Genomic DNA, 12340 nt, shown 5'->3' with positions numbered 1-12340 from the left:
TTTGGCCCAAATTACTCTTCAGAAAGTGCTTATTTCAAATACCTTGGTGGATTTATGAGTCTTGATAGTCTAGAAACTACCACTCTTTTTATGGCTGGACTGCATTAATGAATCATCCCAAAGTCATCCCCTGATAATCTGTTGCTTCAAGAGCAGCTGTGAATATCTTCTTCCCATTAAGAATTATATTCCCTCTAATTAATTGTCACTTATGGTTTAAAGAAAATATGCCAATAAATATTGATGCCACATGCACTCCCTGCTATCTCCAGTGCCCTGTATATTTTATGTTTAAAGAATTTCTATAAACCTCATGCTGCAGCTTGTGCTGGAGGTTACAGCAGCAGTGAGCAGTTACAGGTGTCCACTCTGGAAGAAGCACAAGTGTCCTGTTTCTTGATGAAGCACAGCATGAAGGAACTGAGAACTGAGGCCAGAGTGAAGTGCTGAAGGGGACATGGCTGCAATACCATGCTGGTGGGTATTTACAGTTTTGTCAGAGTGAGGCTTAGCATTAGGTTCTCTTAAGCACAGGCACGAAAATGCTGTGTGAGCAGGTCACAGAGGGACAGGAGAGAAAACAGCAGATCTAGACAGAAGATTAAAGAGTGTCCAAGTCTGAAGTTACAAGGATAGAGAAGAAAATCTATTGTCAATCTTCCCCACCCTGAAAATCATTAGGCAGCTCTTGGCTGCTGTATAAAACATGTGCAGTCCTGAAAAAGTGGAAATGCAACCTTTGAAAGGCATATTTAATTTCTGCCTTAACAATAGTTCATATGTGAAGCTATATTTTTCAGAGCCAAGTAGAAACAGGAGCAAAGAGAAGAACATATTTTACAGATTATACAAGTAAGCCTAGACTTTTAAGCTAGTGCTCAGCCTGCCTGTGCTAGGCTCCAGAAGGAGAGAGTAACTGGTGAAGAGGATGGCTTCTTCCTTCTCTGTGCAAGTAAGAGGGGCTTTCAGGAAGGTACTTCATGAACACCCACATGTGCCTGAGAAAGGACTAGGACTCAGTGCCACAATTTTGCCTGCAGCTGTTGATTCCTGCTCCTTGTCAGTATATAATTAAGGTATCGTCAGCCTGAATAGGAAGATGGGACTTAAAACTAAAAATACCTCTAGTAATTATGGCTTAGAGCTGGAAAGCAATGGATGGGTCTTGATTTCTGAAAGACAATGCTGTTCTTGAAGACAGTTGAGTAATTACTGAGTGAAAGGTAAACACTCTTGTAATCCTCTGCCTTGACATGCTGCTGGGGGTGTGCATGCGACCTCCTGATGGAAGGCAAACCTCTCAGCATGTAGGTCTGTCTGCTTTATGCTTTGCTGTGTTGAGAAATGTAAATCTTCATTCAAACACAGTGAAACACAACAGTTGTTTCAGCTATGTATGGTCACTACTCAGGAACACACATATGGTTTTGATTTAAAAAGCCCAATGAACAAACCCTCTCCTCTGGGATTCAAGACTGCATTTCCACACTTGGCTGCACAATAAGCCTTGCTGGCTATTACCACTCCTGGGAAGAAATCTCCTCCTTTCTCAACTCCTTTAGGACCAGCTCTCCACCCTTAGTAAGGGCATGTTTTCATTCTCTGGAGACTCTGGAGAACATTCTAGAGCCAGGGGCCCTGATTAAGAGACAAAATGTCCCAGTGCTTAGAGTTCAACACTCTGAGCCAGCATCCACATTAGTGCTAGCAAGTTGCCTGGAAGTGATTGTAGTATCAGAGACTGATGTAAAATACAAATCTGAATGTTTGTACCTAAACATCTAAAGACATGCCAAATCCTTAAAGAGACTTGGGTAAAGAAATGAGTGAAAACCACAGCCTCTGGGTGGGATGTGGTGCTTATGTGAAGAGGCTGAGAATGTGATGTCATGTTTTGTGGGGAGGTTATTGCAGTCTGGGTCCATTTTGAGCCACCCAGGAACAGTATAGCCAGCAGGGCCAGGGAAGCGATCTTTCCCCTGTACATGACACTGGTGAGGCAGTATCTTGACTACTGGGTTCAGTTTTGGAGCTTTCACTACAAGAAAGACATAGAGGAGCTGGAGCGTGTCTAGAGAAGAGCAACAAAGCTGGTGAAGGGTCTGGAGAACAGCTCTGCTGAGCAGCAGCTGAGGGAACTGGGGATGTTTAGTCTGGAGAATAGAGGCTGAGGGGAGACCTCATTGCTCTCTGCAACTCCCTGAAAGGAGGTTGCAGTGAGGTGGGGGTTGGTCTCTTCTCCCTAGTATCAGTCTGGGAATAATGGAATGGACAAGGGCATACATATACTAATGTGAAACTACATTTATTTTATGAAGTCTCTCCATGGGGTAATAAGAACGTCACATTACAGACATTTCAATTACATTTATAAATCACTGTGTGCAGCTTATGAATGATTATATCTCATGAACCCCTGTCTTTTTTTTCTGGTAGGTGGACTAAGTTCTCATTCAATGGAAACAAACAAGACAACACTTCTATAATTAACCTACCTTTGTAATTTATACTATCTTAGCACAAAACTATGTTTTCTAATCTGCAGCAGTAAACTGCTGATAAACAATATAATTGCTAATTGAACTAAGATTAATTTCATGTTGAGCAATTACTCATTCTCGGAAGAGATAAAAACCACTCATAACATTGGTGCCAAAGTTCTTTGGGGAAGTTGAACCTTTTAAAGCAGACAGAAATCAGACAGGATCATCTGAAATCAGGCAGGTAGCACATTTCAACCCAGGGATGCTTTAGAGGGAGCTGTCAGGGTGTGTTATTCCAGTACAGGAATGAAAAAAAGGCAGTGCTAATACCCAGGATTTACCTTCCCTCTCTCCTGCTGTGCCTTCACCTCAAGCCCTCAGAAATGTCTTTCCACTGCCCCACATGCCTACCAGCCTTTGTGGAAAGTATCCCCTGATAACCTGATGGCTCTACCCATCTGGACTCAATCCCAGTGCAGCTAATTGCATTTCCTAAAGGTAAAGACAGAGGATGGCAAGGTCAACAAACCCATACACACAGAAAGTAGAAAGGGAAGTTTGGACAAGACGATCTTTCAAACTCTGTCCACACCACACTCACTTGTTGTAAGACCTCTTTTCACAGCCAGCTCACCAGTTTGTATACAAATGGGGAACAGACACCACATCTTACCTGTATTTTTCTTCTGATTTCTACTGCTCATCAGTGCAGATGACCAGAAACATTGGATAAAAGATGGACACACTAGCATGTCCTCCACTGGGCAGGGTACCAGAATTTGAAATAACAATTACCAGAGCTCAGGAGAATATTTCCCACTTAAGCAAATGGGAAATACTCTTCCTATAACACAATTTATTATTTTTCCTATCATAATGGCTACATTTTCATTAACCAATTTGGAAATGAATGGACTATTACACAACCTCTTCTGCTTAAAAAAAACCATATAAATCTCTCTTTGAAAAAGCAGACTGCTCTGAGTTAAATGTTTAGTGTCTGAATAAAGCAATGTGAGTACACTTGATGAGCATATGTAGGACAGCCACGAGTCTATTTTTATTTGTACTAACTGTACTAATCACTAGTGGGACATAATGAATGTAACATTTATGAAAGCTATGTTCACATGGTCTTGCTGCAGTTATAGTTCTGGATTAGACCCCTTATTGCCAAGCATGAACTCTTGAAGCTGAACACCAGAGCTAGATGTATTCAGCTATCTTTGGGGAAAGCATCATTAATGATACCACACATCTGAGATTTCTTTTTCCTTCTGCAGACCTAGAGACAGCTTTCAGAGGCAGCAGGAGTAGGAAATGGAGAAGACTTGTTGACTTTGTTTCAAAGCATATCCCCTGTAAGAAGGGGGTGGTCAGAGTCTTGTATCTTAGGATGGCATTAGGAACTGCGGGACAGTCTCCGTATCATGGATGCCTCATGAAGCACCATTGCCTACCCTCTGCCTACAAGCAGAACTACACCATCACATTGTAGTAATGCAAGCCTCACATTGCATGACTTTGATAGCAGATGAGATCTGGGTCTATGATTTCTGAAACCCCTTGCCTCAGAATCTCCATTTGGGATTGTAATGAAAAGTCATTTCAGTACATTTCAGACACATGGGAGGTGTCCCTGCCCATGGCAGGGGAGTTGGAACTAGATTATCTTTAGGGTCCCTTCCAACCCAAACCATTCTATAATTCTGCCTCTTCTCTCACACCTGCAGAATAGCAAGCAGAATGGTTTGTACCAACAAGGTGGCTACCAAGGCTAGATAAAACCTGCTTTCAAGAGGAAAAGTGTGTATAAAGAAGCTATACTGGGTATTTTAAAATGAAATCTGAGTATAGTCTTGTTTTAACAAGCTTTCTCGGTAGCTCCATCCTATCAGAGATGGAGGTAATTTCCTATAAGATTCAAAGAAACAGGAAGAATAAAGTCAAAGTTCAACTTATCAAAAAGCAAGTCATAAGTAATTTTAGTATTATTTGGAGTCATCCTTTCCTCTGAGAAAATAAGCCTTCTTTAGGTATCAAATAGGTATTCTTTAGGTATCAAATACTGCACAGTAAAACCAAGTGACTGTGGTCAGTGTATTTTACATTAAAAGCAATCCTTTCCTTTGTCTATCAGCAAGGATACCACTGATCCTGATGAGCTCATTCTGGTTAAGAAGTATTCAGGCTGCTGTTCATGTGACAGCATTTCAGCTGTGAGCAGTGTTTGTTCTTCCCAATACCGTGACCCTTTTCCTTGGGAGAATGCATGCAGAATGCTCAAATGAAAGGCAATTACTGGTTCGGGGAGATAGAAAATTAGTTCCACTAAACATTCCTTATTTCACCCACTGCCATCCTGCATAGTTTCTTACCTCACACCCTGCATGGTGTGCATATGTAGATGAGGTTGTGTTTTGCTCCGTCTGTCTTGTGGAAACCAATAGTCCAGCAGATAGCATGACAGTGAAGTGAGCCCTTTGACCATACTCCTGACTTTTAACTGTTGACATTATGCTGGGGTATCACTCCTGTATGCTGCATCACCCCCAAGACACAGCGTCTTCAGTCATCCCCACTATGGGAGGGAGATCCAGGTCCTGACAGCAGGCATCAGGGTTCATCAGCCAGAGCAGAAATCCCTTTATCTGTGAGAGAATCCCAGCAGACTCCATAGAGCCCTCGGCTGGTCTTCAGGCTCTTTGCAGCTCAAGTGGTGCTGGAAACCCTTCACCTGGGATAAAATTGCTCTTGTCTAAAGCCCTTGTTGGCTCACTGGGAGCAGGGAGTAGCAGTCAAATGGGATTGCAAGTAAGGATCTGCTTTCCTGCATCCTTCTTCAAGTAAAAATCTATGACAATCATAGCAATGTACTTCCATCCAGTTTCATGTAGCTCATACATAAAGCAACCTAACAACCCCTATTTCTTCATGTACACTCATAAAACCCCCTGTTCTTAATTGCATTATAACCCACAACAGTGAGATTTGAATTGCATTTCAAATGTAAAATAATGCTGTTTGAGTTCTTTCAAAGCTCCTCCTCATCTAACACAGAAAGTGTTGTCTCTTTAATTCTCTCTCTCTGCCTTAAAGAACATGGAGCAGCCTTTTAAACATCTGCTCTTTCCAACCTGCCACTTAGCAAGTTATGGTTTGAAGTAATTTTCTCTTCAGCTTATTTTTCTCTCTTGTCAGTTGCAGATTATGAGCATAAAAAACCCATGGAGAACCACAGAGTCTGAAGGCCAAATGTGGGGGGAACTCTAATACTTATTCATGTGCTCTGTATAGATATCCATATGCATTCTTTGTTTTGTATGGTTGTTTTGAACAGGAAGATGGAAATGACAGAAACTATAGCCAGGCTACAGTAATTTCAGCATCAGTCATAGACTTTTTTTCCACATAAGATGTGCTGTGGTCATCCCCACACCTTACCCAAACAACGCCCCATGGACTTTTCCCCAGAGGAGCTTACAGCAAGTACTTACTGAGGCACAGTTGCTTTCTGACTTGTCTTCCAGAAAGCCAATTTGGCATGGTGTCCTTTGATTCTGCAGCCAGTAGTCTGTTGATTCTAGCAGACTGTTACTGCAGAGAATCTGTTAAAATAGCAACAAATAGTTAAAGTGATTTAAAAATGTACTCAGTCCTACCATACTTTGGGGGCCTGAACTCTCTTGTTGTAATGCAAAGGAAATGTTGACTACAGTTTTATCTTCTTGTTTTGTTTTGTGTGTGTGTGTGCATGTGGTGTTAAGACTGAGATTCCTGCTGCTTTTGGACCTGTCCAGTTAATGAACCTTAAATAAGTGATTTATATATCCCCTAATGTATTGACCTATTTACTCTCAGAACTGAAAGCCCTTCAAGACACTTGAAGGAGATGCTTAAGCCCAACATTTTGACTGGAAAATAGTGCTAGGAGTTTTGTTCTCTGTTAAAATGACAAACATAGATGTTGGGGAAAATAATTACTTACTGATACCTGAGCGCACAAACTTGCAGCCTTTATGATTTGCTGTCTCTTTCTCCACAACTATCCATTTTGCCCAGGCTGCAAACTCTTTCTTCTTAAACTTTCTGAGAAGCTGAAGTTTTTAATGCCTGCTGTAATGATTACTGAGCTGAGACCAAAGCTCAGCCTTTAGCTTCTGTATGTGAACTCAGGCCTGCAGCTTATGCCATGAGCTGGGCTCAAATGAAACCAAAATGAGGCCAGATTTGCAAGTCTGATGAACTGAATTCCTTCCTTGCTGCCTCTGTACCTAATATTCTTCCATGAAAAAGGAACTCCTAGTATTCTTAAAACAAGAAGGTAACTGCAGAAAAAGCATAGCTGCAACAGTTATGCTGCTTATAGAATGTTTTATACGACTTACCATCTTCCCCAGGCAGCAGTGTGAAGAAGAATGTTTCTAAATGGATGTGGATTGTGTTTGTATTTCCCCAAATCCTGCATTACATGGGATTAGGCTGTACTCCAGCTCTTTAGCCTTTTATTTCAATAATGATATTTTAAAATAGAAATTTATTGCTCTACCTGAGGAAAAAAGAAATCTATCCATGGTGCTCTCCTTTACCTTACTATTTTGCACTGTCACAGGCTTTGTCCTACTTCAGGAACACTTGATCCATAAGCCTAGATCCCTTCCTAGGAAGGGAAGTGAAGGAACTTGTGAGGCCTCTTCGCTTCTTGGGGAAGATGAATGCTGTGGAAAGCTGATCTGGCCAGTGGACACAATTTTCTAATACTCAGGGGCAATCCAGAAGTAAGCTTATTACCACCCACAGACTAACACCCACTCCAATGTTTATCTCTCTGGCAGAAAGCCTGCTAGATAGTTAATGCTGCACTCCCTGCAGCAATACAATTCTGTATTGATTCCCAAATAAAAGTCAGCAGAAGATGGATGAGGAGGTCACGGGAAACACCACAGCCTGTAGGCTTTCTTTGGTGCCCTCCACCAAGGCTTTGCACCTTCATGGTGGCTGTTTCTCAGTGCTCCACCCCTGCTATGGGGTTTCTTCCAAAAAGCTTCTGGATAAAAATTTAGGGTTCACAAAACACTCAGGAAAAGCACCATACCCAAAGACTTTGTTTGCCCCATGACAAAGGCTCACGAATGCTACACATCAGCACCAATCCCTTCTTAGGTGCTGCCGGCTAATCTTGTTTACCAGTTGAATGACTCTGCACACAATAAATTTTATAACCTCCTGTCTCAGTGCAGAAAGATTCCTGCCACCATAACTATCTCTGAGGCTAGATTCAGAAAATAATAGATATCATATCCCAAAGAAACAATTTCCTGTTAATGTTTTAAACTTCCCCCCCCCACCCCCCACTCCCCACCCCAGAAATGCTTTCAAATGTGGAAATACCAAACCAGTAAACAAGCCACTTGGTAAAATCTAGAATAAAGTAGTTATTTCCTCTTTTCCAAAAATTGCCCTCCTCCAAGGCTTCTTATGAAGACATACAGAATGGAACAAATACATCCATGCCCTCTCACATCCATAGCTACACATATAGCAAATAGAAAAATTATACAATATGTTATATATAAAATTCAGATTTCATCTTATTCTAAATCTTCTGGCCTAGGTGACCCTGTTTTGGCATGGGGGTTGGACTAGCTGGTCTCCAGAGGTCCCTTCCAGCCTCTACCACTCTATGAGGTTCTCATCCTCAAGGGCTGGAGTTCTTAATTAATATATCAATACTGCATGCATAGGAAACAGCTCTCTCTAGCTCAAATTGCCTTTGCTTTAATGAGTAGTCTTGTTTCATTTCCTTTAAAATCACAGTGAATTTGTCTTCAGCCTTAATCACTTCAGATCATTCTTTCCTAAATCCCAGACAGTTTCTGAGAAACCAGAATAGGCAGAAATTATCATGCAGAAGCAAACTCCAGAAATCAATCCTTGGTATGACTCTTTGTGTCACAAGGACCTGGTGTGAGCAAGCAACATTTGAGAACAGGTAGATGACAGCAGATGTATATTGTTGCTGATAAACACATGGAATGAGCTAGGCAGTCCAAACTTCAGAGAGTTTTCCTCCTGTGGGATGTTAAATGACCTGTGGTAGCTCTTTCTTTCAGAGGATGCTTTTGTCAGGAAGCAAACACTGGTAATACAGCAACATAAGAAATATCTCTCCTGAACAACTGTTTCAGTTAGGTCAGGTCACAGCTGCCAAGCTTGGGTCACTCCAGGATGATTTATAAGCTGCAAGGGTTTACAGTACATTTAGTTTTCCTATGCAGCTTTTCATAATAGACTTTGAAGTCAAGGGTATAAATTATTACATGTATGCTTTGGATAGCATTGGATAGTATTGAATAATGATTTTAAAGTAACCTCAAGGAGATGAAGGAGCAGGAGGATGTTTTCCATGGGCAGATTCTGTTCCCATGTGTCCATAAGTTGTTCTGCACATGCACTCGAGAAAGCAATGAGAAATGTGAAGAAGGGTGCAATAGGCAGAAAATTTTTGCTGCTGGGTGGGGGTTGGAGAAAATAATTTGCAGCAATCTGGATTTGAAGAAGGCAGGTAAGAAAAACAAAACCAGGTATGGGTCCACACAGCAGAAGCTGGTGAGGTCGGCAGTGTAAGGAATACCAGCTGGCCCAAAGTCACCTGGAAAGCCTCTTAAATACAAAGAGAGTACTGTGGGAAAGGGAGGCACATGCAAGAGAGGTTTTCTTGCACGTGGCCTAGTTTTACATGTATCTGAATGGTGCTCAGCAGACAAAGTGGTGACATTTCAGTAAGTGGTGGCAGGAACGAGGGGTAACACAGACACAGAGGAGTCACACAGACCTGCTATGCCAAAATGCATCTCCAGAAGCCATGCCAACTTTTGGGCTTGTTTATTTGGTAATGGACAACAATATTGCCACAGGCAAATACAAACCTACAGGAACAGCAGGTACAAGTCTTACGGCGCCTCACTGCTGTCAGGCATTTATCCCTGTTAACTATGTGCACATGCTGATACAAAGTAGAAGTTTCCACATATCTTAAAACTTGATGAGATGTTCATGCTTTTAAAGGAATCTACTGAAGTCCTTATAGTAAATAATGTATGACTGCAATGATCACAAGTGTATAAGCTTGAAGGAGCTGGACTAAATTAACAAGGCTAATTAATTAATCACCAAATCACAGAATACATCCAGTTGGAACAGACCTCCAAGATAATTCAGTCCAACCCTTGACCCAGCACTGAAGGGTCAACACTAAACCATGTTTCTAAGTGCCAGGTCCACATGCTGCTTGAACACCTCCAGGGATGGTTACTCCACCACTGCTCTGGGCAGACCATTTCAGTGTTTGATAACCCTTTCTGTGAAGAAGTATTTCCTAACATCCAGCCTCAACCTCCCTGGTGCAGCTTGTAGCCATTTCCTCTAGTCCTGTTGCTTGACACCAAGGAGAAGAGGCTGGCCCCCTCCTTGGTCCAACCTCCAGGTAGAGAGCAATGAGGTCTCTCCTCAGCCTCCTGTTCTCCAGACTGAATAACCCCAGCTCCCTCAGACATGCCTCATAGGTGGTGTGCTCCAGGCCCTTCACAAGCCTCCTTGCCCTTCTCTGGACATCTCCCTGTTCCTGCTGGCTACTACGCTCCTAATACAAGCCAGGATGCCTACCAAATGCAGTGTGAGAACTGGTATTGCTCAGAGCTGTAACTCTGCCAATACATTCTGACTGTCAGTTTTGCACTTAAGTAAATCCTCAATATCATGCTGAGCTGGTCTGCACCACAGCATAAGAACCCTAAACCTGCACTGCTGCAGCTGTCAGTCAGCACCCTTCTTTTCTATAACCTGCACTTGCCAAAATCTCCTCTTCCTGTCTTGCACTTTACTGTTACCTAATTCAGGCAAGTCCTGAGCCAATCCCACTGACATACAATGTAGTAATCCTGCTGAATTCAGCCAGGTTGAGGGAACTGGGATTGTTTAGTCTAGAGAAGAGGAGGCTGAGGGGAGAATTCATTGCTCTCTACAGCTACCTGAAAGGAGGTTAGAGTGAAGTGGGGGTTGGTCTCTTCTTCCCAGTATCACGTGACAGAATGGTAGGAAATGGCCTGAAATTGTGCCAGGGGAGGTTTCGCTTGGACACTAGGAAAAATTTCTTTACTGAAAGCATGGTCAGGCATTGGAACAGGCTTCCCAGGGAAGTGGTGAAGTTACCATCCTTGGAACTGCTCAGAAAACATGTAGACATGCCACTCTGGGACATGGTTTACCGGGCATGGTGTTGTTGGGTTGATGGGTGGGCTTGATGATCTTAGAGGTCTCTTTCAACTGAAACAGTTCTATGATTCTACATTGCTTCTGGTTTGCAATGGTACCACTGAAAGCAGAACTTGATTCACTGACCATACTTAGGCGTGACATCTGCACACACTATACTGCTGTGTCTCTGGCTCAGAGCAGGATCATCACACTCAGAAAAATAATTCATGATGAATTTGCATCGTGCACTAAATGTGAAATCAGCAGTAATTCACGGTTCTATAAAAAAAGTTTCCACTCTCATCTGGAGACTGAGCCGTCAGCATTACTCAGTGTGTTGTGAATCAATGAACTAAATCAGCCTCTAGCAGAGTGTGGATTAGAAAAGTCACTCTTTCCCAGAGGAAAATACTGCATATGATTTTAGCATAACAGCTTCCTGCTCCCCGATTTAGATCGTAAGATATTAAAATACAGCAAATATCTATAACCGAGACAGCATTAAAAAGGCTCTGCTCCACAAATGAAACAGCTGCGTTTTGGTGGCTGATCATCTTAATTGCTTTGGTTAATTACTACTCTTCAAAAAAGAGATGGAAGTGGGACATACAGAACGGGATATCAAGAGGCGCATCTCCTGCATTCCATCAGAGTGCTCCGTGGAGCCACAGGCCACATCTCATATGGCTCCTGACAGGAGCCGCTCACGCCAAACCCAACCGCTGTAAGCTGCGAGTCAACTGTTCCCTTGCAGCAGGGGCGCAAACAGCGTTCCACTCCACCACCAATCACACCTCCAACTTAAAGCCCACTGTAACTCACAGAGGCTAAAGGAGAAGGCAATAGCCTATTTTTGGTAAGCCTTTGTCCTTTTCCACACGCACAGAAAATAACGGTATCACTGTGACACTGCTGTGAAGCAGCCCAAAATACCCTGCTGTGTGTCAGAAGCATCGGCAAAAGTGAATCACTCCTTTTGCTGTGCCGACAATCATCCGATGGACTGCTGCACACCCAGAAGTTCAGGTGAAGGGCTCAGGCGGGGCAAGCAACTCTAAATCCTGTACAGCAGCACTTTATAAGCAGTGATGCTTCTCAAGGTGACCGTGGTTGGGAGCATTTGTAAACACAGTGAGTGGTGGCACTTCTCAGCTCTGTGCCACTCTCCTTCAGTTTTACATAAAGTAGACAACTCTGACATTAAACGAAGGTTTAAGATGGCCTCTCACACCATGGATTTTCTGCCTGGTATGGTCTGTGTGAAGATCCTGGTCAGAGTCAGCAGCAGTTCTTTTAAAATCAGGTATTCTTCTGCAAATAAACAACTCCTTTGGTCAAATGAAATATTGACACTTTTAGCAATGTTGGAGTGAGCTGCAGAAGCTCAGTCCCAGTCCCCAGTCCTTTTTTATAGCAATGACATTGCATTTAACATTTCTGTAGACAATACTCACCCCCCACACCCACAGTGTGGTTTGCAGGATGAGGAAGATAAATCTTTTATCTTCTACATGTTTTTATCTTTCTCTTTCTCTGCTTACCTATATAGAGATATTTATTTTTGTTATGAAAACAAAACAAAACAAAAAGCCAAGCCAACA

General features: G+C 42.5%; 1 protein-coding gene across 7 annotated transcripts in view; it reads right to left on the bottom strand.

Annotated features, from left to right (window-relative positions):
• The window catches only part of SPHKAP (SPHK1 interactor, AKAP domain containing), a 65198-nt gene that overhangs the window by 37156 nt on the left and 15702 nt on the right, over nucleotides 1–12340 (bottom strand). For all 7 annotated transcript variants that reach the window (XM_054166245.1, XM_054166247.1, XM_054166248.1 and 4 more), the window contains exon 3: nucleotides 5981–6091. In XM_054166245.1, the coding sequence (XP_054022220.1) occupies nucleotides 5981–6091 (111 nt within the window). The remainder of the gene's footprint in view (nucleotides 1–5980; nucleotides 6092–12340) is intronic.

This window comes from Dryobates pubescens, chromosome 13 (genome assembly GCF_014839835.1).
Source record: "Dryobates pubescens isolate bDryPub1 chromosome 13, bDryPub1.pri, whole genome shotgun sequence".
NCBI classification, from domain to species: domain Eukaryota; kingdom Metazoa; phylum Chordata; class Aves; order Piciformes; family Picidae; genus Dryobates; species Dryobates pubescens.
The sequence above is the reverse complement of the archived record's forward strand: the minus strand, read 5'-3'. Positions and strand labels throughout refer to the sequence as shown.